The 26,092-nt window shown below is 60.2% G+C and overlaps 2 protein-coding genes across 3 annotated transcripts in view; both read right to left on the bottom strand.

The window, feature by feature from the left end:
* Positions 1-7,429, bottom strand: part of PRKCB (protein kinase C beta) — a 90,918-nt gene extending 83,489 nt beyond the window's left edge. Inside the window, exons 1-2 of one of the 2 annotated variants that reach the window (XM_066329946.1) lie at positions 7,170-7,429; positions 6,905-6,936 (exon numbers count right to left, since the gene is read on the bottom strand). In XM_066329946.1, the coding sequence (XP_066186043.1) occupies positions 6,905-6,936; positions 7,170-7,342 (205 nt within the window). In that variant the 5' untranslated portion in view covers positions 7,343-7,429. The remainder of the gene's footprint in view (positions 1-6,904; positions 6,937-7,169) is intronic. The other variant, XM_066329945.1, reaches the window with a different exon arrangement.
* A 13,367-nt stretch (positions 7,430-20,796) lies between these two features.
* On the bottom strand, positions 20,797-25,467 carry AQP8 (aquaporin 8). Its single transcript, XM_066330402.1, has 5 exons — positions 25,226-25,467; positions 23,214-23,340; positions 22,487-22,701; positions 21,152-21,286; positions 20,797-20,839 (listed from the first exon to the last, which is right to left on the bottom strand). Exons 1-5 carry the CDS (start codon positions 25,465-25,467, stop codon positions 20,797-20,799), a joined length of 762 nt encoding a protein of 253 aa, XP_066186499.1.
* Positions 25,468-26,092: the final 625 nt, after the last annotated feature.

Raw genomic sequence — 26,092 nt, 5'->3', positions numbered from 1 at the left:
ACAGGGCCAGCCAGGGCCACATCTCCCCCTCTCTGCTGGGGCAGCAGCCCCTGGCACCAGCCCTGATGGGGCTGAAGAGCTCTGGAGAGATTTTCACCTTCATCCATTGGATCACTGTCTGCAAAACTAAGGCAGGTACTGTGTCGTTTTTACATCCCTGGTGTTCGTGTCACCTCTCTGCCTCCAGGGACTCCTGGCCATGGCACAGAGGCCACCAACACCAGCCCAGACCAGTGGGATGGAGGGATGGGCTCACAGCTGGGGAACAGCAGCCCACAACTGTCCTTTCCCTGAAGAAAGGGAACCCCAAGGGACAGCCCTTGTCTCCCTCGCCCTCAGGCCCAAATGCCCCTACCCCACGTCTCTGTTCAGCCCCAGGTGTGGGGGATTTGTCACTCCAGGGCCCCACTCCAAGGAGCACAGGACCTGTGGTTTCTGCTAAATCTCAAAGTGTGGGACACAGCCATTCCAGGTAATGCTCAAGTCCTCGGCCAGGCTTTATTTCCTACAGCATCACTTGAAAGGTCTGGAGGGGCCCTGGAGCTCTCTGTCCCCTGCCCTCACCCAGCTGTGGGACACCGGGTGATCCCAGAACAGTGCTGGACACCCAAGGCTGCATCCAGGACCCTAGATGGAGGTATCCTGATTTGGTGTTATTGCATTTTCCAAAGTGTTCCTTTTTGACGACCTCACAGAGGACAAGGAACACGCTGCCCAAGCACCTGTGGTTCCTGTTCCCCTACAGGCAGCTCCCTACTCCCCCTTTTCTGAGTGCCTCTCCTTTATGGACCAGCAGAGCAGTGACTCACTGCACTCTCCACCACACTCCGTGCTGCCCTTGGGGCTGAGCTGGCCCACAGACACACAAAGCCACCAGCCCAGGGGAGAGGCTCTGGCAGCTGTGGCCCTGAGCAGCATCACTGCTCTCACAGCTGCCTGCTGCAGGAGAAGTCACTCAAACACTTCACCCGGGCACAATCCCATCCCAGCCAGGACTGCGGACCTCCCGTTTGGTTACCACACACTTTCAGTTCAGGGGAGAGCACTTTCCCCTTCCCCTGGTGATCACACCCCTGTAACAACCTGTTCCAGGCAGCCCTGCCCTCCCTGAAGGACGGACACAGCCAGAATTAATTTCTCAGTCACTGATCCTGCCACTTGTTTGCTGATAGATCCAACAGGAGTCTGGATGGCACCGAGGAGCCTCTCCAGCCTCCTCAGGTTTTGCCTGTTGAGCCGCAGGAGGAGGAGGAGGAGCTGTGCTGCCTGGGAAGGAGGAGGGCAGCAGCCACTGCAAGGGCTTGCGCAACTCCCGTCCCTCCAGTTCCTCCAGAAACCCCAGCAGATAACAGAATCCACACCAAGTTTTGAGAGCACATTCAATCAACCCCACCTCCTGTTCCACAGCAGACGCCAAACCCTCAAGGTCTTGCCCTGTTCCACAGCATCTTCTGCTGGTGCCAAGGCAGGTGAGTGCCCACCCACACCTCGGCACCAGTGAAGGGTGCCCTGCACACCCTGCCAGGGACCGTGTGCTGCAGGAATCTGTGGGATCACATGTGTGTGAGCGAGCAGGCGTGCAGAAATGCTGCACTGTTTGCTGAGGAGTCTCCTTAGAGACAGCCCAGGCATTAAATTCCCCAGGAAGACTCGATAGCTGGAGAACAATCATGGCAGAAGCTCAGGACTGGGGTGGTTTAACCTCTGCAGTGGTGGCAGAGCCAACAGGAACCAGGCAGACGTGCTGCAAACCCTCCTGCCACCCCGAGGCACCCAAATGTCCACGGGCCAGCTCCAAACCTCCTGCCCAGCATCCCATGGCTGGCACCAGCCAGCAACGGGTACCCCGGGAAGGAAAGAGACCACCTCATTATCGGGCCCGAGATCGTTTTAGGATGACAGCTATCTCCGGAGATAAGAAAGAAAAATCCACCCTGCAGCTGCGGGGGGGAAGGGAAAGAGAAACCACTTCCACTGTGAGCCTGGGGCGAGCCCTTGAGCGCTGCACGGGGACGGCGGCGGCTGCAGGGATGGAGCTGTCCCTGGCCAGCCCCACGGCCCCGGCACTGCCAGAGGGCTGCACGGCACACCTGCCTCCTAACCATCTGCCTCCTAAACACCCCTGCCTCCAAAATACCTGCTTCCAAAACACCCTTCTGCCTCCTAAACACACCCATACTAAACGCTCTTACGTGCTAAGCACCCCTCCCTCCTGAAGGCCCCTCTCCCTCCGAAATACCCTTCCCTCCTAAACACCTCCATGCTAAACACCCTTCCTCCTAAGCACCCCTCCCGTCTGAAGCCCCCTCTCCCTCTAAAACATTTCTCCCTCCTAAACGCGTCTACCTCCAAAATACCCTTCCCTCCTAATCACCCTTCCGTCCTAAGCACCCCTCCCTTCTAAACATTTCTCCTTCCTAAACACTTCTACCTCAAAAATCCCCCTCCCTCCTAAGCACCTCCATCCTAAACACCCTTCCTCCTAAAACATCTCTCCCAAACCCCCTTCTCCCTCCTGAACGCCTCCCTCCCAGTGAATCCTCCCTCTCCCCTGAGCACCCCGCCCTCCCCAGGTGCTGTCCTGGTCCCCAGGTAGGCAGCGCAGGGCAGGGTGGCTTTAGCGAGGCCACCTCAGGTGACAGCGTTCAGCCCAGGCCGGGAAGGACCGTGCCGAGGGGCACAGCTCCCATCTCCTGTCAGCGCCGTGAGCACCGGGCCGTGCAGGAGCACAGCCCATCTGTGCAGGGGAGCAGAGCCACTTCTCTTTTCTGCCCTTAGCTGCTGTGCAAGCGCTGCCCTGCTGCCCCGGGGACACGGCTCCAGGACTGCCTCACCCCCCTGCCAGGCGCACAGAAACCCCCTCCGAAATGTGCCCGTCTCCAATTTCTGCAGCGTTATATAATTAGCATCGTTTGTGTTGCAAAAGTAATTGCAGTAACATTTTTAATTAGTCTATTTGAACACTAACATTGCTCCAGTGTGCATAATATGTTGACACGAAATTACTGGGTTTGAGGCAAGTCGGAATGATTGGAGTTTGTTTTGCTTTTGTTTGTTACTTGTTTAATAGAGTCAATAAGAGCGGGGCCGAGCCCAGCCCGCAGAGTGGCTCGAGCTGCAGGGGAGAGCAAAGTGTGATGGGTTTCACTTCCGTCTGGGGGGAGGAAGGGTGGCTTGTGAAGGCACTGAACTAGAGAGAAATACTTGCTTGAGAGGTAAGGCCTGGGTGACATTTCCCAGCTGCTCAGTTCTGCTCTCAGATGTTGACTCGTGAAAACACAAAACAGAGTGAGAGCACCGGCCTTGGAGGACAGGGGGAGGAAAACCTGCGGGGAGGAATTCTGTGTGGTATAAAGTTCGGAAGGAGATCTAATCTGAGGAGTTGCTTTGCTTACTGAATCATAAGCAAGGACAAGAACTAAACATTCTCCCCAGAAAAGTTCCTGCATGAGATCCAAGCACCCATTACCAAACGATGCTTTGGTTTTTTTCCTTTCTCTTCAAGAAGAATCAAGATTCTCCTTTCCAAGATCTTTTCTACATTGTACACGTGAAAGGAGTGACAGATGCAGGTTATTTTTTGCTCCCAAGTGTGAATCATGTTCCATTGCTCCTCACCGCTGCCCAGGCCCCCAGCCAAGGGCAGCCACAGCGAGTCCAGGCTGAGCAAAGCCAGCTCCTGGGGACACATCCCCCTCAGCACCCTGACACACAAAGGGACCAAGAGTAGCCTGGACAAGAGGAGAAATAGCCCCCGAGGGTGCCAAGGTGGAGGAAACACGAAAAGGAAAGAGAAAGCTGCCAGTTCCCAAAAGGCGACCAAGAACCTCGCTCTCCAAAGCTTTCGAACCAAATTCCCTTTCCTTCGCCATCCTGCAGCACTTCCCTTCGACAGGAGAACCAAGACTTGGCCACTTTCTCCTTCCCCAGCCTGCAGGCACCAAGGGGCTGCTCCCTCCTCACACATCCCCGGTGTCGGTGCTGCCTGGAGGAACCCCCGGCAGGGAAGGGGAGCACACACACTCCCCTTTTCTCTCTGCTCCTGAGAAGTTTGTTCACCTCCCAGCTGCAGCAGGGCCAGAGCCCCTCTGTACCACGGGCTGAGAGCCTCCCTCGGGAAGAGCTCATCCTCCTGGCAGCTCCAGGCACATCCTTCACCTTCCAACACCCACAAGATATTGATTTCTTTTTGTTAACCTGCCAGGACCAGCGCTGCTCCTGGAGCGACTGTGCACAGGCCTCCTGCCCACACCCAGACACTTTCTGGCTCACGAGAGAGACGTTGGCCCAGGAAGTCTTCAGATGCACACGAGGATAAGGAGGAGATCGTGTTCGAGGATAAGAAGCAGATTAGCAGGCAATTAAATGGCATTTTGTGGTATCCATTAGTATTTCAAGCTACAAAGAGTCAGTTTCTGCTAACTTCCTGCCAAAAGTCACAAGTAATGAGCTAATTAACAATCTAATTATTGCAAATGTCCTAGAAAGAAAATCAGGGCACAGGTGAAAACCTACTTAAAGCGAGCACAGCAGTAGGAACAGCTGAGAGCAGACAGGCAATGCCCCAGCTGCATTTCCAGCCATCCCACAGCACAACGGGACCAAACACCCGGGGAAGTTGAGTTAAAGTGGAATTTAAGCTGTGCTCAGTAAAGGGAGAGCTTAGACCCTCACTCCAGAGCTTCCTGCCAGCCCTGTGGGGCTGAAGAACCCCTTAAACAAAAGCCAGCCCTGGGATTTTCTGCCAGTGTTCGCTAAATTCAGCAGCGGCTGCAGCACAACCTGTGGGGCACAAACCCAAAGCTGGCGATGCCCAGCAGGAGCTCCCCTGGCACAGCTGGAGCAGGGCAGAGCCAGCCCTGGCACCCCCAGTTCTGCCTCCCAGCAGGACGAGCCCCGGGGCAGTGTGACCCCAGAGCAGGTGGCAGGAGGAGAGATCTCTGGGCTGACTGCCCGAGCTGGAAGGAGGGAATTCATCCTGCAGGAGACACGGCGTGTGCTCCACCCAGGGCACAGCCGCTGCTGATGGGCACCACCCCAGAGCTGCCCCATCTCCGGGAGCACCTTCACCTGGGCACCGCGGCACCGCACAGGCAGGACCTGGGAAAACCCACAGATCACCGATTTTAGCAAAGTAAAAACTGGGCTGGTCTGCGGGGCTCAGTCTGCAGAATTCCCTGTTGCACAGTAATATTCTCTTTGGCCCATTCATGTCTGTAACACCAGAGTGACCCAAGAAAGGGCTTTCTTAAGGCACAAAGGGATGTCACCGAGCAGTCACACACCCCTGGGGGTGTCACTGGGCACACAGGGCTCCTGGCAGTGCTGCTGGTGGCACTGCAGCTCTCAAGGGCTCCTGCCCCACCAGCCAGGGCTGTGCTGCTCAGTGATGCCGAGGCCACTCCTGGGCCCACCCTCTGCCCTCGCACTGAGCGCTGCTTTAACACCACCAAAAAACTCCCAAGGATAAACCTTGGAGCAAGAGCAGGTTACAGGTTTGGATAACAGCTCCTGACAGCTGGAAGAGGCTTGGAGAGGAGCCAGTTACCCGACACTGGATGCTCTGGGTAGAGCTGAGCAGGGCTGCAGAAGACACGCAGGCAAACCCTGCCGGGCCAGAGCCTGGTCCCAACCTGCTCCACAAACACAGTCTGGATCCCATGGACACTGTGTTTGCACAAAGACACCATCACTGAGAGGAAATCAGGGAATTCACAGCCAGGGAAGCCTGGGAACACCCAAACCAGAGATCCGAGGTACACAAAAATTCCTGTCAGTAACGTGACTGAACTGCCCGTGTGTGAAACCTCAGGTGCCAGGGAAAGCTGTGACCTTGAGAAACAGCCCTAGGACACCTTTTAGTCCCCTCATCCACTTTCCTCTGCTTGCCAACACCTGTCCAGGCCTTCAGGCTGGGGTTTGGGAGGTGGCAGCGAGATGCTTTTGGTATTTTAAGGTTAAACACACGTGGCAAGCGTTAAGGATGAGTAGCAGCATCGTTTAAATTGGATTAACCTTACACTGCCGGTACAGGCGGCTGCAGAGATGCTCCCGAGGCAGAGCCCCCCACCCCCAGCACCTCACACCGAGTGTGCCACTCCAAAACCCAAGGACAGCTGCAAAGAGGAGCCTTTCAGAGCTCTAAAGAGGGTTTGTTTTCATGCCAGATACCTCAGCTTGGGAGGCAGCCACCCACCAAAATTAAACTCTGTCCCAAATATTCACAAAAGCAACATTTCCCTGCTAGCAGCTGCGAGCACCAGCCCCGTTTGAACCCCACACAGGTGGGACCCGCAGGACAGGGCGAGCTGAGAGCAGGGGCAGCCCCCAGCTGGGCTGGCTACAGCAGAGAACGCCTGGCTAATTCAGCCCAGTTCCCCGAGGGGACATCCCAAATCCCTGAAGAGCCCCTCCAGAATCTCAGCATCATCAGAACAAAGAATTATGGTCATAGTAACCCGGCTACAGCAACATATTTTGTTATAAAGCCTCATTTTTTTTTCCCCCAGCAACACAACTAAGCCATTCAAGTCCTCGCCGGCTGCGCAGTTCCAGCCGCGGCGCTGCCCTCGCCCAGCCCGTTCGCCACCCAAACACATGTTTTGGCGTTAAGTACATTAAAAACAAACTCCCCTCGGCCTTTTTTTCGGAGGATTTAGCCGAAGTCCTGAGCGCTTATCTCCGCTAACGAGACCCGACCGGCTTAAAGGCACCGACTAGTTGCCGGGTTGATTAAAAAAATGACTAAGCTGCTTCCCGGTGCGGCGGGGATGCTCGGGGCCGGAGCCGCGGGATGCTCGGGGCCGGAGCCGCGGGATGCTGCCCGCAGAGAGATGCGGGGCCGGTCCCGGGGGGCCGACACGGAGCGCGGGTCCCCTCAGCCCCCCGGCAGCGCCACACTCACCTTGACACTGGAAGCCCTGCTTGCCGAAGCCCCTGCGGAGAGAGAGGCGGAATGAGACACCGGCCCCGCACAGAGCCCGCCCGGAGGGGAGCGGGCAGCGGGGGCAGCGGGGTGGGATGCGGGGGATGAGGGGAGCCGGCCGGGAGGAGAGGGGGGCCCGGAGGATGGCGAGGATGAGCCCCGGCGGGCCGGGGGAGCACAGGGAGGGATGTCCCGCCGAGCCGGTGTCCCGGGGCGGCTGCGGCCGTGCGGAAGGAAGGCTCACCAGATGAAGTCGGTGCAGTGGCTGCAGAAGGTGGGCTGCTTGAAGAACCGCGCCGTGAACTTGTGGTTCTTCACCTCGTGCACGTTTTTCTGCCGCAGGGCGCCCTTGCGGGCGAAGCGCACCGGGGCCTCCTCGCCCTCGGGGGCCGGCGCTGCCGCCGGCGGCTCGGCCATGCTGTGCGGGGGCTGCGGGCCCGGCCCGGCCCGCTCCGGTGCCGCTGTTCCGCCGGGGCTGCCGCTGGTCCGGCTGCGCTGCCGGGGCCGCGCTCGGGGCCGCTGCCCGCAGCTGGCGGGAGGCTCCGACACCGCCCGCCGGGCCACGCCCCCTCATTTACATACGGCGCCGCCCCGCCCTCATCTGCATCGCCGGCCACGCCCCCGGCGCCTCGCGGCCCCGCAAGCCCCGCCCCCCGCGCGCCGCGGCACGGCCACGCCCTTCCCTCTATTTGCATATTTAGTTGCGTGGGGCCCGGCCCTTCATTTGCATAGAGCATCTGCATCCCGCGGGGATGGACGCCGGGGACACCGGGAATGTGCAGGGATAGACATCGGGAACAGAGAGAGATAGACACCGAGCATGGGCAGGGATAGACACCGGGAACAGACAGGGATGGACACCGGGAATGCGCAGGGACAAACCCCAGTGCAGGGACAGACCCCGGGCACGGCCAGGGACAAACCCCGGGGCAGGGACCACCCCGGCCGGCAGCCCGTGTGAGGTGGGGCTGTGGGCAGGGTCACCAAGGTGGGGACATGGCCCCGTGTCACTGCCCGAGCCATCCCGCGGGGATGGACCCCGGGGACACCGGGAACAGACAGGGATAGACAGAGTAATGCTGGTTCCCGCGGGTGGGGGAACCAGCAGCACTCAGTAGGAGGGAGATTTGGATGTGTTGGTGCCAGCCATGGGGACACCTGCAGTGCCCCACACCCGCTGCAGGACTGGCAGCGACAGCGCTGGCTCCTCGCAGTTCCAGACTTCCCACTGCTCAGGCCAGAAGATTTTATTCCCACCCTGATTTTCTGCACAACAGGAATCATGTCCAGAGGGGCTCCAGGCAGGAGCTCAGCACAGCAGCTGTGCCAGGCTGGGCACTGGGGTGGCCCCCGGGGAAGCAGACCAGGGCTCAGGCACAGGGGCACAAACACCAGCTCAGTGTCCTCTGGGAATGATGTTTTGAATTTTCAGTTGGAACAATGACCTTCTTTCACCGACCCACTGCAGACACCTCAGCTGGCTGGCACAGAGGAGTCTTCCAACCACATCCACCAGCGATCTCTTGCTCCTTGACAGCACCCACTGCCACTGAAAATCAGATACATCAGCCTCCTCCTGACATCCAGGTCTCCCTGGGCCCACCTGGTGCTGCATTGTCCTGGTCTGGGTGCTGAGGAGATGAGAATTCAAACCAAAACATGAGACAACTTCAAGTGAAACGGAACCGTATTTCCACGAGCGAGTCTTTCTAAATTCTCATTTCTGGGATTTAATTCTGGATCTGCATCCACGTGATCCTTCCCCTTTTGAGGCCCGAGACCATCCCTGCTCAGCTGTGATCCAGCCCTCCATCCTACATGCTCTTTCTCTGAAGAAAGCCCCGCTCACTCCATGGAATTAAACACCCAGGAGACTTTCCCAAAATAGGCCCAGGGCTGTTATTATGCAGCTGCTTTAAAAGGTTCATTGCAGTAATAAAACGGGGCTGACCTGTCCTGCTGATGTCACCCTCCCAGGAGCTGCAGGCCCCTTCCATCTCTCTGCACCATCTGATTTTCCTGCTAAGAAGGAGAATTAAGTTGCAGCCATCCCTGTTTGTGCAGTGCCGTGCCAGGAGGGGATGAGGGAACATCCCTGGGGTGTGGGGGGCACAGGTGGGGCTCTCCCCCTGCCCCAGGAACCCCACTCACTGCAGGCTCACACAGGGAACTGAGGAGCAGAAATAACTCCTCCTGCATGGAAAGGAACCGAGCAATAGTGGGAATAATAACGGGGCGTTCTGACTCCTTCCCTCCGCACTGCTCGAGGGGAGTGGGGTGTTCCCCTCAGCGCTGCTGCACTGCACGTGGAGCCACACCAGGCTGAATTCTGCTTCTTTTAACTGTGAACTCTGGGCTTTGCCTGTTTCTGCCTTGTTGTTTTTTTACTGTATGTTCCCATTTTCCGAGGACAGCCCCCATAACTGCTGCATGTGGAATGCAGAGAATATGGCTTTAATTTCCCCCTATGAGTGTTGATAATCATGATAATCATGCTCAAAATTTTGCCACTGCTGGGCCATGGTACAGAAGCACAAAAGCACAAAAGCCAGGTACAGTCCTTGATCTCAGGGGATTGCTTTCTTCTTTCCTTAGTTTACATAACTCTACCTTATTTTACTTTTTTTCATTATTTAATGCACTCTGAGCCACGTCATATTAAAGGCAGGATCTTCATGGCCGTGTCAATTTTCGCAAAAGCTGAGGATGCAGATCCCCCCCACCCCCCCACCGCCCCCCCCTCAGAACTTTGAAACGTCGGGATGAACATCCCAGCAGCTTTTTCCTCTGAGGAAACTGTTTCATTTATTAATGCAAGAGCAGCCCCCCAGATGTGCGGAGGGACTGTCACACACAAACAACCCCCGTGCTCGGGGGAGCACAGCGATGGAGCAGAGGGGAAATCAGCCCGGCTCATTCCTGTTGCCATCAAAGTGTGGGTTCCAGGGATGTTTTTTCCCCTCCATCAGTTCCTGCTGTAGAGGAGGCTGTGGGAAGTGGTGTCTGCAGTCCCTGGCACGCAGGGGATCTCCATGGAGCTGTCAAAGCCCGGCTCCCTTCGCCGGCGGCTCCGTGGGGCTGGGGGCAGCCCCTGTGCACAGGAGCACGGCGGGATCAGAGCAGCCGGCCCTGGGGACGTGATTCACATCCTCAGGAAGGGACCTCATCCTCCCACCAGGCGGGCCAGGAGCTGCTCGGGGAAGGGGGAGCTCGGAGCAGCCACGGGGCTCGTGTGGGGAAATGTGGGAGCGGAGATGCCGGCGTGAGCCCGCGGGCTCGGGGAGAGGAGCCCTTCGGGGAACACCGGCCTTTCCCAGCAAAACCCCTCACCCCAAATCAGGGGACACAGGGAGCGGGATGCGCTGAGCTGGCCAGCTCCAGTCCCGCAGCCTCACCCCACAGCCGGCCCCAAAGCCCAGCGGAGACACACACAATCCCCAAAGCAAAGCGGAATTCTCCGCATTTCCCGGGAAAGCTCTGCCTGCACACGTGCGGGAGCCCCTGGGCGTGTGGGAGCCGCGGCCCGGGAGCAGCGGCTCATGTGGAGCAGCCGGCAAAGCGCTGCAGCCTCCAGCCCCCCAGCTGCTGATGGGGGGATGCTGCTCCCCCTGCGCCTCTGGAGAACCCCAAAAAAGCTGGAGAACAGATTTGCCTCTCCTTTTTTAATCTCTTTCTTTCTTCGGGACCCAAATCCGCCACAGGAAACAGGTGGAGGGAAAGGCCAGCTGTAATTAGATATAAAGGTGCCTCAGCAGCCCTCGACAGCCTCCACATCCGTTTGTCCTTGTCCTCACCCAGTGCCAGGAGGGCCAAGGCAGGGACAGGGATCCTGGAATGGGGACAGGGACCCTGGGACAGGGACAGGGATCCTGGAACAAGGACAGGGACGTTCTTAGGCAGAAAATCCTGGTCCCTCCAAACTCTGGAGGATCTTGTCGCTGCTCACAGCAGTTGATGTTTCAGCCCCCGCTCAGAGGCTGCTCGGGGGTTCCCCGGGGACAGCACAGCCCCGGCCAAACCCCCCGGGACAGAGGGCCCGGGGGTAGAGCCGCAGCTGGAGCCGCAGCTGGAGCGGCGGGCTGGGGCAGCGCTGGGGAGCCGGGTCTGCCCCGGGTTCCGCGGGGACACTGGGGACGGGCGGGGTGACGGGCACCCCCCGCAGCGGGGTGGCATCAGCTGCTCTGGTTTTTCCCTTTCTGCTTTCACAGTTTTCGCATGTTCCACGTCCTCCGTGCAGCGAGGATGGAGCGGGGAGAGAGATGCTGCGTTCATGTGAGGAGAGACCCAGCTCCCCACCCACCGGCGGCAGGAGATCCTTCACAGCCGCCGCTGGGCGAGAAAAAGCCCAAATGTCGGCGCCTGAGCTTACATAAACCTCCGGAGTGGCCGGAGCGAGGGGACAGCCGCGGGGACACGGGGCAGTTGAAGGGACACGGGGACAGCCTCAGGGACACGGGGGCAGCCGCGGGGACACGGGGACAGCGCCGCCCGCCTGGAGCAGCCCCTGGTCCCGTCCTGGATGCGAAAATCCATCATTTCCTTTGGCCTCCCCCAGCCTTCTCCAGCAGCTCTGCCGCGGCGCGGATGTGGAATGCCTTGTCGGCTCTGGGATGCGGGGATGGGACGGACACGACTCAGGGACAAAGGACGGGACTCAGGCAGGACGGTCTCTGGGGACATCAGCACACTGCCGGCGGCGACAGGGGGACACAGAGGGCTCCGGCTGGCAGTGGCCCCCAGACCATCTCTGCTCCCCCAGAGGAGGGTCACACACAGCGGGCAGGGACACCCGGGAGTGTCGAGCAGAGAGGAGGAAACCCGGGCAGAGCAAACAGGGAGCTGCCGTCCCTCATGGTGTCCTGAGCACGGGGGATGCAGCAGCCGGCAGGAGCTGGCAGTCTGATCCTGCCGGGGCAGGAGCGGCTGAGCGGCTGCAGAAAGGGGTTAAACAAGGCTCCATCCCTCAAGGACTCCCAGGCTGCAGGGATGGCCCGGGGGTGCAGTGCTCAGCCCGAGAGGGGCAGCAGGGCCGTGCCAGAGGAGTGAAACTATCCCCAGCTCAGAGCTGCTGTGCCTGGTGCTCGTCTGTGGAAACACATCCTCGTTTCTCAGAGCCAGGAGCGTTTCATCTCCCCTCGAGGCCGGGCGTGCTGCAGGTGAATCAGTGACATGAGGAGCCCGTGTCGTTCCCTGCCCAGGGGCTGTTCACCCCCTGCTCCTGCCGCAGGGACACGGCCCCAGGGCTGCCCAAAGCTGCTCTGAGCCCCGAGCACGGGGGGCTCCCCCTGCTCGCATGGCTCGGCACATGCCAAACATGCTTAGGCTATTTAAATATTTCATATTCCTGGCTGCTGGCTTTCAGGGAGAACAAATTAATTCTGTTTTATGTACCCAGAAACGGCCCACATCAAACCGCCTTCCTGCACAGTTGGTTAAGCAAAGTTTGTGGTGAAATCTTTGGGGTTTTGTTGCTTGGTTCCCAAACCATCTGATCGATTATTGGCTTCCATGTCCTATAACTCCACAGGAAGTTGTCTTTATTCCTTGCTAACGATCCAACTTTTTGATATCCCTCTGTGCTCCACATGGGTGAGTGCACGGCGAGGGCAGGGTGGTGGCAGGGGTAGAGTGGCACTGCCACCTCCACACGTCTCACCACGGGGCAAAGGGGAGCTTCAGCCTTGGGACAGCCAGGCAACAGCACAGAGAGTCAAGGGCAGCATTAAATTTTTAGGCTGGATGAAAAAGCAAGGCTCAAACTCAACAGTGACTGAGTGATGTGAGCGAGTGATGGGCTCGAGCTGATGCAAGATGAAGAGAAAGCTCCAGGGAGTCCCCAGAGCCCCTTAAAGCGCCCATGGGATTTCCAGGAGAGCTGCAGAGGGGCTTGGGACAAGACATGGAGGGACAGGACACAGGGAATGGCTTCTCACTGCCAGAAGACAGGGCTGGATGGGATCTTGGGCAGGAATTGCTCCCTGGGAGAGTGTACAGGCGCTGACACAGGGTGCCCAGAGAAGCTGTGGCTGCCCCTGGACCCCTGGCAGTGCCCAAAGCCAGGCTGGACAGGGCTTGGAGCACCCTGGTGACACAGCCCAGCTCAGGGGGCAGAGGCAGGGGGAAGCAGCAGAGCCACCAAGTCTCTGTCCTGGTCCCTGGTCCGGGCTGCAGCACCTGCCCCCTCTTGGCTGCGCAATAATTCTGCTTGTGCCATGGCCAACTCCAGCTGCTCTCCCCCCGGAGCTGAAGTCCTCCGCAGCTTCCTTCTTCCTGAGGGATGGCTGAGTTTATATCCATCCTTCATCGCATCGCTCGGAAAAATCATCTCATAATGAATTCCTCACCCGGCCCTTGCAGGAGCCTCATTTAAATAACAACGAGGCTCATTAACGGCGCAGGGCTGATCCCTGCGCAATGATTTCTTCATTAAGCTTTGCCTGGGAGGGTTTTCCTCCCGGCTGAGCCAGTAATCCCTTCCCTCACAGGCGCTCTCTGCTGCTCCACACTCAGGGATCCCACCGGGTCCCCCTGCGGGGCAGGGATGTGCCGGGACGCTCGTTTTCTCAAGAGCCCTATTGTATCACCTGGGGGTCCCAAATCCCGGGATGTGGAAATCCCCATGGATGATCCCCGTGGATGATCCCCATTCCTGCGATTCCTTTGGCCTTTGGCCACCCGCAGTTTATCCGGGCCTGGCCGGGGGCCTGCCCTCGGTGCATAAATCCCTGCAGGCAGATGCTGCACGGAAAATGGGGCTGTAAGTGAGCGCGGGGCTGGCTGAGTTTGTGTCCCTGTGTCCCATGCCCCTCCCCAGCAGCTCCAGCCCGGCTGCTCCGGCCATTCCCCAGCACAAACCAGCCTGAGATGGAGCACAGACCCCGTGAGCGCCGGGTGGGGCTCCCTGCTTCCCACCGCCTTTATCTCGTGTGATTTTCCACTGGAGATTATTCCAGCTGGAGGGCGAGCAGGGAGCTGCGGGCCGGGAGTGCCAGAGTCCTGCCTCGCTGTCCCCTGGTGTCCCGGTGTCCCCCTGGTCACCCTCACAGCCCATCGTGTCCCTGCAGTTCCTCACTGGGAGGAAAAAAATATGAAAAAAATACTGCAGAGGGCAACCTGCCTGTCATGAATTTCCAGAAATATTTTTTTTTTAAATTCCATTAAAAAAAAAAAAAAAAAAAAAGGTCCACCAGAAAGACTTGGGGCTTCACCAGTTTAGAAACCAAAAGGTAAATTTGGGATGCGAAACATTTGCACAAGGCTTTCCCTCCTTCCTCTCTGATGAAACAACTCGGGTTGGTTTTACAGCGGTGCTTCGGCTGCTCCTGGGTTCGCCGGCCCCGGGGGCACCCCTGGGACAGCAGGTGGGAGGACGCAGCGTCCTGCGGTCCCCTGGGCGTGTCCCCGGGGTGTCACCGTGTCCCCTGGGCGTGTCCCCGGGGTGTCACCGTGTCCCCTGGCTGTGTCTCCAGGGTGTCACCGTCCTGCCTCAGCTCCTCGCCCGGCGCAGGGATGGGAGCCCCAGCAGGAATTTTCTACATTCAATCCCAGCAGGTTGTTTTACTCCACGAGCCGCGAGGTTTAGTTCTCCTTCCCTCACGTTTGCTTATCTGTGTTTGTCAGCCAGATCGTACCGGTTGCCATCTGCAGGAAGCTGTAAATTGTTCTCTGGCTTTTCCCTCTCCGCTGCAGCTCCTGCAGCTCCTTCCTGCTCCTCTCGGAGCGGGGGATCCGCAGCGGGGAGGGCAGGGGTGACACCGTGGGGTCCCACCCTGCTGCTCTCCTGCAGCTCCAGGGAGGCACGAAGCCCCCGAGCAGCTCCTGTGCCCACGGAGGTTTTCCCTGGACATCAGGCCAGGCTGTGTCCAGCCCGGGCCGTGCTCAGGTCACTCCTGTCACTCGGGGTGGTGCTGGCAGTGGCACACGGCAGGGGAGGGGAGCCCACCGCGTTTCCAGCTCTCCCTCTCTATTCCCCATCCCAGTCTCCCCATGAAAACCCTGGGCGTTGCTTTGCACTCCCAGGACAGCCCGTGAGGTGTCCCCTGGGCTCCCCAGGTGTCCCCCCTGCTCCAGGAAAAGAGGGGTAACTCTGTAATCCCAAATTATCCTGGATCGCGTCCATCAGGTGCTGCGAGCTCTTATTAACAAACGTTTGGGTACCAAAGGCCATCCTGCCTTTCCCCCCACGCCAGCCCTGTTCATTCCGGACGGAATTTCCTCCCCTGGAAGGACTCTCCGGACTGGCAGCAGGTTCTCCAAGGTAATTTAACCCTGCTGCTCCTTCCGCTGGAAAAGGAGCGCTCCGGGGGAATTCCCTGTCCGCCGGAGCCCCAGTCCGTGGGATCCCGCACCCTTGGGACCCCCACCCGTGTCCGGGGTGGCCCCGGGAGCCGCGTTCTCCCCGCTCCGCCCGGCTCGGGATGTCACCGTCCCCATGGCAACTGGAGGGCTGAAAAAAAAAAAAAAAAAAGAAAAAAAGAAAAAAAAGAAAAAAAGAAAAAAAAAAAAAAAAAACCACCACCAAGGAGGAAAGGAGCTGAGGGAAGAGCGGGAATGGGAATGGGAATGAGGATGGGGAAGGGGATGGGAATGGGAATGGGGATGGGGATGGGAATGGGAATGGGAATGAGGATGGGGAAGGGGATGGGAATGGGAATGACGATGGGAATGGGAATGGGAATGGGAATGGGAATGGGAATGGGAATGGGGATGGGAAGGAAGCTGTGACAAGAGCAGCCCTGGGGGGTTCAGTCCCCAGGGTTCCACAGGGACATCCCGGGCCGAGGCTCGCTCAGGGTGGGGACCCAAGGCGGACCTGCGGTCACCCACCGGCCCGGGCGGGACCTGTCAGACCCCGGCAGCACCGCCGCTGCTGGGGCAGAGCACGGCCACCTCCTGTTGCTTCTTCCAGACCCATCCTTCAGCCCTGGCAGCGCAGCATCCCCTGCACAACCTTCCCTGGGCTCCTTTCCGCTGAGCGCGGCCGAGCTGCCGGACCCCGCGGGCACACGGCAGCCCCGGCGGCACAAAGGTGCCCATTCCTCCTCCATCCGCAGCCCGAAAGGGTTCCTCCCTCAGCCCCGCTCTTCTCTGCACGATGTTGATCATTTTGATGGAGCATTTGTTTTAATTTCCCAAATGAGGAAGCAATCTTGTAAATATTGTGCGGTAATTAAAATGGCTATTTATTGTGCGGCATTCTGGCTGCTGCCAGCGCAGAACACGAGCAGCATTCCCCTGCCGAGCCCTCGCTTCTGCCGGCCCGCGGCTGCAGACGGCCCCGGCGCCCGCACGGCCCCGGCCCTGGCGGTGGCACAGCGGGGACACGGATGTCCCCAGGACTGCGGGGCTGCTGCTCGGCTGGAAAACACCCTGCCAAGGCTGAGGAGCCAGAGCAGCACGGGCTGTCGCTGAGGATTACCTGTGTGACCCTGGACTGCCACTCTCAGCAGATTTGCATGAGCACAGATGAGTTCTCTGAGGCTTTCCCTGCTGTGGTTTCTGTCCGTTATTTCTTCTCCACGAACATTCAAAGTGGCAAAAATTGAAAAAGTGACACTTGCAAATAAATGTCTGTGCAAATCCATTCTAAAACCTCTTTTAAAATGTAAATCCTCCAGCTCGAGCGGTGCTGGGCACAGAAAGGGAGCACCCAGTGGTGCTGGGGGAAGTGAGGCTGGATGTCAGCCGGGAGGGGGGAATGGGCTCCAGGGATCCGGGGGTCCCCAGGGGACACCTCTGTGCCAGCTCCTCTCCAGGGGGCCCGAGTGGGTGGCCAGCGCCAGTGAGAAGAAATGAAAGATCAATGGAGTGAGTAGAAGTGGGGTGGAACAGGGGGAAACCCTCTCTTCTCACTTCTCCTTTCCTCCAGCCTTGCTCCAGGGCCTTTCCCGTTCTGCCACAATGGGCCTGGTCCCCAACACTGAGCAGGGAATGTCCCCTCCTGCCCCCAGGAAAAACTCCAACTCTCTGCCAAGGGTCCCTGGAGCTTTGCCCGTGCTGGGGGAGGTTCCTTGGTGCTCTTTGCACACCCTGGTGGGGCTGTTCTGGCTCTGGGGGACCACAGCAGGCACCGTGCCTGGGCCTGAATGGTGGGCAGGGAGGGGGCAGTGCTGGGGACACGGGACAGTGATGAGGGACATGGGACAGTGATGAGGGACATGGGACAGTGATGAGGGATTTGGCATGGGAGCAACGGCTGTGGCACATCGACGAGGGACATGCCACAGTGTTGAGGACACGGCACAGCAGTGAGGGACACAGCACAGTGTTGAGGGCCATGACACATCGCTAGGGGACATGGCACAGTGGTGAGGGACGCTGCCCAGCCTGGGGGCCCAGTGCACAGCCCTGGGGGCAGAGCCGAGGCCGGCAGGGCAGGAGCCCATCCCCATCCCATCCCCATCCTCTTCCCATCCTATTCCCATCCCCATCCTCTTCCCATCCTATTCCCATCCCCATCCTCTTCCCATCCCCATCCCATTCCCATCCCATCCCCGTCCCCGCCCCTGGCGCGGCTGCCGAAGCTTCCCCACAATTCCAGCCCACTCCCACTCCCCCATCCCCTCGCTGCCGGCTCCTACATGCAGCTGCCAGCTCACGAGCAGAGCTGGCTCCGCGCGTCATCGCCACCTCCGCTGTCCCCCGGGCCCTCCCACGCCGCCACCGGCCCCGCCCGGGCCCGGGGCCACCCCGGGGAGCCCCCGCGGCACCGGCGCCGGGCACAACCCGCAGCTCCGGGGCTGGAGCACACACCAGGGATGAGCTCGGGGTTCGCCCCCTGCAGCCACTGCGGGTCTGCCTGATGGGCAAACTGAGCTAAAAGGATTCATTCGCCTTTTTTTTTTTTTTTTTTCCAGGCTGTGGTTTGTTTCTCCAGCTGCAGAAAACCTTTGGAGAAGAGCAACAGGAGAATTCCCTGATGCTCTCATGGGGCACATTCTAAAGGTGTTGACCCATCCTATCACCCTTCACCCAGCTCCTGGCACCCCTCAGTGTGCTGTCTTTGCCTGGGGGGCTGCTGCTTTAGGAGCGGGCTTTGGGGAGCACACTGCCAGACTCCTGCAATCCTGCTGCAGGGAGGATTAGGAAAGGAAAACACCGGGAGCTGATCCTCTCCCAGACTGCAGGTGTGGGCTGGTGAGCAACAGGCACAAGGAAGAGCTGCGTATTCTTCTGCAGCACCCTGATTGTTTTCCCTGTGTCCCCAAAGCGCTGGCACCAGGCACAGCTGGTGGGACCTGGGCCAGCATGTGCCTGGTGTCTGTGCAGCCTCTGGCGTCTCTCCCGAGTGCCCTGAGCCCATCGCAGCTCTCCATCACACAGGGGCTGAGTGTTGGCGCCTCCCCAGCCCCTCATCTCAGCAATGACCACCCTGTGACTGCCTGTGGCACCAGGATCCTGCACTCACCCTGTTCCTGAGCCCCATCTCCAACCCTACGGAGCCCTTTCCATCCCAACAGGCACCAAGAACCTGGAAAACCCCCGGCAACATCCAGCAGATCCATGTGCTGATAAAAACACCGTGCAGACCCATGTCCAGGCCTGATGCAAATTTAATTGAACGGGAATGAGATGTATTTTATGTCCTTAAAGCACATTAAGTGCTTGGAAGTTAATTGGTATTTAATTAGCATAAATCAAGCACTTTAATAATACTCAAGGAAAAACAACACGGTGTTACAGATGCCTTATCAAAAGTCACCCTGACAAATTAAAGATGATTGTGCCAAACATCAGCACACGAGGCCGTGCACGGGCTGTCCCCTCTGCTGTCCCCCTGCTGTCTCCCCTGATGTCCCCCTACTGTCCTCTCTGCTGTCCCCCCTCTTGTCCCCCCTACTGTCCCCTGCACCTGGGGACCACAGGAGGTGGCACCACTGCCCTGGAGGGACCTGCTGAGCCCCGCTCCCGCAGCTCCGAGGAGAGGTGCCCTGAAACCAGGGAGCAGCAGGGAGATGGGCTGTGGGATGGATCTGGGGTGCAGGAGGAAACTGGGGTGCAGGATGGAGCTGGGATGCAGAAGGCAGCTGCGGTGCAGGATGGATTTGGGGTGCAGGATGGATTCGGGGTGCAGGAGGGCTCTGGGATGCCGGCGGCGCATCCCGCGGTGCGGGAGGTGCCCGGTGCAGAGGCAGCCGCAGCCAAACGCGTTTCCTGCGGGGCCGAGCATCCTCTGGAAGGGGAAGGTGGGAGCTCGTCGCACCACGGCCCCGCTCCCCCCGAGAGCCGTGTCCCGAGCAGAGGCGGGGACACCCCACAGCTCGCTCGGGGACCCGCTCCCTTTTGGGGAGGAAACAGCGACTCTGCTCCATGTTTGGTTCGGCATTTTTTTTTTGTGGCGTTGCCATGACAACCGTCCCAGTGACATCTTCACGCTGTTTGTCTCCTTCTGGGGGCTGCATCATTTTCCTCCCTGAATGAGCAGCGGCCGGGTTCCCTCCCGGCTCACCTGGAGCCCGCGGTGCTCCCGGGGCTCTGCCCAGCCCGGGGTGGGGGACAGAAATCCCCCCTTCATCCCGAGGCAGGGATGCTCCAGTCCCGGCGTTCCCTCACCCCAGCATCTCTGCAGCATTGTCCTTCTGTAAAATCACATCTCTGTGCGTGCCCATGCCCCTGTACGGGTCACCTCCCGGCACGGGGAAGTAGAAAACAGCTGAAAATAGCGAGGTGACATTGGCAGCGCCCTGCCAGCCCCGCCACGGGGACAGCGGAAAGCCGGGAACTGCCCTGTCACAGCAACTGCCAGAGCCACCAGCAGGGAGAGGGAGGAGGCGTCTGCCTTACCCGGGGCTTGCTCCAGACCCGCGGCTGCCGGGGATGAGAACAGCCCGAGCCAAGCCCAGCCCTGCCCGGGGAAGGAGCTCTGTCCCCGCTCAGGGCAGCCGAGCTCTTTCCCCCTCCTGCCTCCTGCTGCCTTCCAGCCCCATCCCCGCGCTGGTGGCCCGGGGCTGGGCAGGGTGGGCAACCCGGGGTGGGGCACAGCTGTCCCAGCACAGCCCCAGGGGAGCCTCCGAGACACGCTGGGGAAAGCAACAGGCATTTCCCGAGAGTTAAAATGTCACAAAATTGGGAGTGACTTGACCCGGGGAACGCGAGGGGTTCCTGTTTGGGGCTGGGGGTGCTCACAGGGACTGCCGTGTGCCAGGGCAGCCCCCCCGCCCCCACGGATCCCCTCGGGGGAGGCTGGAGGCCGCAGGATGACTCAGGGCAGCGCTGCCGGAGGGGATACGGATGCCCGGCTGACGCAAAGCTGCCGCGCTGGCTCCTCTCCCCCTGCCCACACAGCTCCATCCTCCCCTTCCGCTGACTCCGCTGCCTCTGGCAGCGCCCCCTCCGCCCCCCGCCCGCAGCGCTGCTCCTCTGGCAGGGCAGGGACGGCCCACCCCGGCATCTGGGTGAGTGCCTCAGCCCTGGTCCTCCTGATGCCCCGAGGGGCAGCGACAGGGCTGTCCCCAAAGGTCCCCTCTCCTGTCACCCTCTGGGGCAGCATCCCTGGGGCAGGGGCTGCTCGGCATCGTCCCGGCCGGGTTGAGAGGGGGGCAGCGGTGCCCACCCAGAGGGCACAAGGCTCCCTGGCTCTGTGCGGGCCCGGGCACAGCCCTGGGGGCTCAGAGGCTGTGCACGGGCGGTGCCAGGGCAGCCTGGGGCTCCAGGGACACCGGAGCTGTCAGGGATGCTCTCGGCAGGGCTGGCAGAGCCTGGGGACAGGGGCTTGGCCCTTTCCATCCTCCCTCCAGCAGCAGAGGAACCACGGCTGCCCCACGGGGGCCAGGGAGATGCCGAGGGGGGCAGGATGGACGGGAAGGGGCAGGGGCAGGAGGTTCCACACCGGCTGGGCTGGGCTGCCCATGGACGGGGCCCTGTGTCCACTGTCACTTCAGGAGCAGGCGAGTGGCCCGGTCACCCAGCAGGAGCCTTTGGAGAGGTAAAAGAGACAGAAATTTGGGGTCAGCGTTTCTGCCATGGCAAGGACACAAGGACACGGGGACAGCAGCAGCCCTAGGCTGATTCACCACACAAGATAAAGGTGAACATGTGTGGACACGGGCTGGACCTTTGCTGTCACCCTGTCCTCATGGGGCAGATCAGGGAAAGGAATCTCCAGCCCTTGGACACCCCTCTGGAAAAGCAGCTGCTCGGAGCCTTGCCCGATGGAGGAGGCAGCAGCACAGAGGGCACAGGGAGGGTCAGCCTGCCACTGTCAGTGTCACCGCAGGTGTCACCTACCTGACCAGCGCCCCGACGAGGAGGGCAGCCACCATGGGCCCCACCCAGTACACCCAGTGGTAGTCCCAGTAGTTTGCCACCAGAGCTGGCCCGAAGGCTCTGGCTGGGTTCATGCAGGCTCCGGACACGCCGCCCCTGGCAGGGGAACAGAGTGGCTGCGTCATCCCAGCGGGACACGGGGACGGCTCCTGTCCCCTCCGTGCTGGGACAGGGCAATGAGCGGGGTGGGGCAACAGCATCCCCCTCCCGGCGCTCCTTCCCAGGGCAGTGGCCTTGGAGCACTCTGCCCCATCCCGGCCCGGCTGCTCGGTGATGAGGATGAGTTTTCCTGGGGGATGGGTTTGCAGGGCAGCCCGGACCCCGCAGTGGCTCTGCAGCCTCTCAGGGACCAGCCTGGCCCCAGGAGCAGCTGCTCACCGGCTTCACTCAGAGGCCGGGGAGCTCCTGGGCAAGCCCAGCCCGGGTGGGAGCAGCAGAGCCCATTTCTGTGGGGCAGGGGGGTCGGGGGAGCGCGGGGAGGGCTCCACACACGGGAGCGGAGCGGGAGGGATCACAGCAGTTACAGGTTGAAGGGGTAAATATTTGCCCAGGGGTTTATGCCGTGTGTAAACACGGCCCGGGGTCCTGCCAGAGAGGGTGGGAGCTGCTGTAACCCAGCACTCCATTAACATTATTTCTCCGTTAATTGCTTGTGCTCGTTACCCTGTCACAGTGGCACCGGGCTGAGCCTGGCAGCAGCCACGGGGACACGACGGACACAAAGGGACACAAACTCCTCCTGTTTGCTCAGGGCTTCCCACGGCAAACACAGCCTGGGCAGCCCCGGGGTTTATCACCCACGGCGGCTGCTCGGGGGGCTGAGCCGGCCCCGGTGCCACGTGCAGGGATGAGCTGAGGCTGCTCCTGCTCCGGGCTGAGCCCAGGCTGCTCCTGCACACAGCCCATCAGCTTTCTCAAAGCTGCCAGAGCTCTCACTGGGTTCGTTTTCTGGCTTTCCTGGTGTGCTCAGCCTGCCTCAGTTTCCCTGGGCAGCAGGGCCCGTGCTGGGCTGCAGGAGGGCAGGTCCCATCCCATCCCGCCCCATCCCACGGATCCCATCCCATCCCATGGATCCCATCCCATCCCATGCCACCCCACCCAGGAGCCGGGCTCTCTCTCCTCCCCGGTGCAGCTCTTTGGGGTGGCATTTGGGGTGTCCCGATGGAGGGTGCTCACAGGGTCCCCTCCTGAGCCTGGTGGCAGCAGCCCCTGCAGTGATGTTCCTGTGTGGCCCTGCCCGCCCTGCGGGGACACGGTGGGGACCCTGCGGGGACCCTGCGGGGACCCGGAGCTCACCCCGCCAGGATGCCGGCGGTGACGGTGAGGCCGATGCACAGCGGGGCCAGCGGGGTGCGGCTCCTGCCGTTGACGGCTCCCATGCAGACCACCAGCAGCAGGAAGGAGCTCAGCACCATCTCGGCCACCAGGACAGCGGGGACCTGCTCGTCAGCCGCGATGCCTCCGAAGGCTCCTCCGCTGGCGTTCGCGAAGCGCTCGCTCGGTGTCACAGCCTGCGGGGACAGCCGTCGGTGCCCACCGTGCTGCACACTCACCCTGTGCCGGCAGATGGGCTCGCTGTCGGGGCAGCGTGGGCGGCGGGCGGCTTAAAGAGGAGCTAAACTCAGCGTTTGCCGGAGAAAAGCCGGCCCCGAGCTCCTGGCAAGAACCGGCTCGTTGGGGAAGGCTCCCGGCACATCCCGGGGCACCGGGCAGGCCCCGCTCCCCGCGGGGGGAGACCCTCCGGCTGCCCCGGGGGTGACCGAAACACACGGGGCCGGGAATGGGCAGCGCCGAGCCTGACTGGCCCTTGTGGGGGAACCAGCCCAGGGAAACGCCCCGAGGGAAGCTGGCAGCGCTGCAGGGCCACCCTGAGAGCTGCTGTGCCCCTTTGGTGGGCACAGCAAACCTCTGGACAGCTTCATGAGCCTGGCCCCAGAGGCCACGGGAGGCCAGGCCAGCTCTGGAGAGGCAGGAACAGTCCCTGTGCCCCAACCCTGCGTGAGGACACCCCTGGGGGCCGTACCTTGGCAAGGCCAGCTCCGATCATCCCTCCACAGAGCTGGGAGAGCCAGTAAGGGATGAGCATGGTCATGTGCAGCCCCCCGACCAGCCACACGCCCAGAGACACGGCGGGGTTGAAGTGGCCTCCGCTGCCGAAGAGAGAGGAGCATCAGCAGGGGCTTCACCCCAGCACGGGGTTCCCCCCCTGGGCTTGCTGTGGCCTGGAACCACAAAGGCTTTTCCAGCCCATCCATGCTGCAGAAGGGAAGAATCCAGCTGTTTCCTCTCCCTGCAAAGCAGCAGCAGCGGCCTGGGCAGCGGCACGGGCAGTCTGAGGAACAGGGTTTGGGGTCACCGAGGTGCTCCCAGGAGCTGCTGCAGCACTGGCAGGAGGGGTCTCACAGAGCTGCAGGAATGCACTGGTGGGGCTGCACCCAGCCTGGCAGGACACATGTCCCCCAGGGGCCAGGGCAGGGCTGCTGGGCTGGGCTCTCAGTGCCAGACCTAAATCCTTCACCTCGAAAAGCACATGCAAGTCAGACACAGAGACCCTCTAATTAAGACTGATTACCATGAGACACAGATTAATGAACAGGTTTCATAACTGATCAGCCTGATAATTGCTGCTGATGAGTCAGAGAGTCTGGGAACGATAACCACATCTGACTCCTCAGCTGGGATTAAACCCCTCCAGGAGAGCGGGGAGCTCTTCAGGGACAGTGTCCTGGCTGGACATGGCTCCACCGCCAACACCCCGGGCTGGGAGGGAGCCTGGGGACTGAGGGAGGACCTGGACCCCAGCTGGGGGAGCAGCCAGGCTGGGGAACCCCCTCACCTCCCGGGCAGGGCTCCTCTCCAGCCTCCCTGGGCACAATCCTTCCCTGGGAGGGTGTGGAGGCCCTGGCGCAGGGTGCCCAGAGCAGCTGTGGCTGCCCCTGGATCCCTGGCAGTGCCCAAGGCCAGGCTGGATGGGGCTTGGGGCAGCCTGGGATAGTGGAAGGTGTCTCTGTCCATGGCAGGGGTGGAACTTGGTGGGATTTAACCCCTTTCTAATCCAAACCATTTCAGGATTCTGTGTGAACCTGACTTTAGACTAAAAGATCCCTCAGTGCAGGATCCTGATCTGGCTTCTCCCAGCTTCAGAGCAAATGGGGGACCCCCAGACCCCTCTGCAGCCCCCCACCATAAAGCTCCCCTGTCCTGCTGCCCTAGTTTCACCATGCCAGGGTTTGGGGTGCAGGGGGGTCCCTCTCAGCTCTGCCAGCACTGCTGCTGTGGGTCAGGAGTCCCCACTGCCCAAACCTCACCCTGGGCTGTTTCCCCTCCTAGCAGGCACTGATATATATTATCAGTCCTGTTGCTCTGGACTCTGGGGTTTGCCCGTGATCCTGGCCAAGCCACCCAGGAGAATCCCATCCCTGGGCTGTGTGGAGCTGACACAAGGGAAGGGAAGAAAATCCCCCAGGGACTCTTTCAGCTTCTTCGTTGGTGATAAATCCGTATCTCAGCACCACACAAGATATTTTTCAACGAGCAGATTTGTCTAAATGTTGCTTTTGAGTAATTGAAACCACATTTTTTTTTAAACCTGAAAATACCCAGAGGAGGAACACAGTTGGGTCAAAATGTTTTGCTCTGACATCCTTGTGAAAGGAATAATCTCAGCTTCACAGAGAATCATAAAATTATTGAATGGTTTAGGCTGGAAGGGCCCTCAAGTATCTCCTAGTTCCAGCTCCTAGAAGAGAATGTTCCTGTTCCAGCCAATTTTTATTAAAAGTTATTAAAGGCTAAAAATCGAAACACTGCAATCCAGAGCCAGGTGAACCCCAAGCCCATGGTGTTACAGGTGCCACCAAAGATGCCACCACTGATGCCACCACCCCCCAATGGGCCAGGCTGCCAGCCAGGGGCTCCATGCCAAGGCAGGGGTGCTGCAAGATTTGGGCAGGGAAGAGCCTGGAAGCAGCAGGTGGGATCCACGAGCATTTCCCCAGCCCAGCTGCAGCCCCAGAAATTGTTTGTGTCCCTTACCTGATGTCCCCCAGCACGGTGACGGTGACCCCCAGGGCCAGCCCGTGTGCCAGGGCTGGCTGCAGCCTCCCTGTGCCCCCAGAGTCCTCCAGCACGGCCAGGCAGCCGATGAAGATGAAGAGGGCAGTGCCCAGCAGCTCGGCCAGGCAGGGCTGCACGTGGAGCTCATACCAGTGAGGCTGCGAGGGCTGCGGCTTCACCTCCATGTCCATCACCTCCTGCACCAGGCAGGGACCTGCCATGGGATGCTGGAGGCAGAGCCTGGATGTGCAGGAGGGAAGGGACCAGGACCCCAGGAGGCTGCCCAGGCTCCCCCTGAGTGTCTGAAGAGGCAGCTCTGCACGGGAGGCTCTAAATACAGATCGGATTTGCATTGCTAAGAAAAAAAAAAAAGGGGTCATAAAAGCTGTTGGGCCGGCCCCCAGGGATATCAAAGCTTGTTATCACTGCCAAGCCTTGGTTCAAGGCTTGGGGGTTTTTTCCTCTGTTGCTGTGGATGGTGTAGTTTTCGGGGGTTCTGCCAGGATTCAGGACGTGGTTCCTGCCCTGCACACCTGGAGTGTGGCAGCTGTGCTCAGCCCTGGGGCCTCTGTGCCTGCTGGAGCTGCCAAGGGCCAGCACCCTGGGAAGCAGCTGATGCTGCCATCCCAGACTGGTCCAGGTGGGAAGGGAGCTCTGAGAAACTGGAGCATCCAGTGCCAGCCCCATGCCCTGGGCAGGGACACCTTCCCCTGTTGCCTTCCAACCTGGCCTTGGACACTTCCAGGGGTCCAGGGACAGCCACAACTTCTCTGTGGCTTCATAACTTCTCTAGGCAGCCTGTGCCAGGGCCTCCCCACCCTGTGAGTGAAGACAAGTCAGAATTCC

The sequence above is a fragment of the Sylvia atricapilla genome, chromosome 15 (assembly GCF_009819655.1).
Source record: "Sylvia atricapilla isolate bSylAtr1 chromosome 15, bSylAtr1.pri, whole genome shotgun sequence".
NCBI classification, from domain to species: domain Eukaryota; kingdom Metazoa; phylum Chordata; class Aves; order Passeriformes; family Sylviidae; genus Sylvia; species Sylvia atricapilla.
Note: the sequence above shows the minus strand (reverse complement) of the source record. Positions and strands in the feature narration are given on the sequence as shown.

Coding starts and splice junctions, on each gene's coding strand:
- AQP8 (XM_066330402.1), bottom strand. CDS start 25,467: ATGGCAGGTCCCTGCCTGGTGCAGGAGGTGATGGACATGGAGGTGAAG. Junction 22,702..23,213: donor TCGGAGCTGGCCTTGCCAAG/GTACGGCCCCCA, acceptor CTGTCCCCGCAG/GCTGTGACACCGAGCGAGCG. Junction 21,287..22,486: donor ACCGCCGGCATCCTGGCGGG/GTGAGCTCCGGG, acceptor TTCCCCTGCCAG/GGGCGGCGTGTCCGGAGCCT.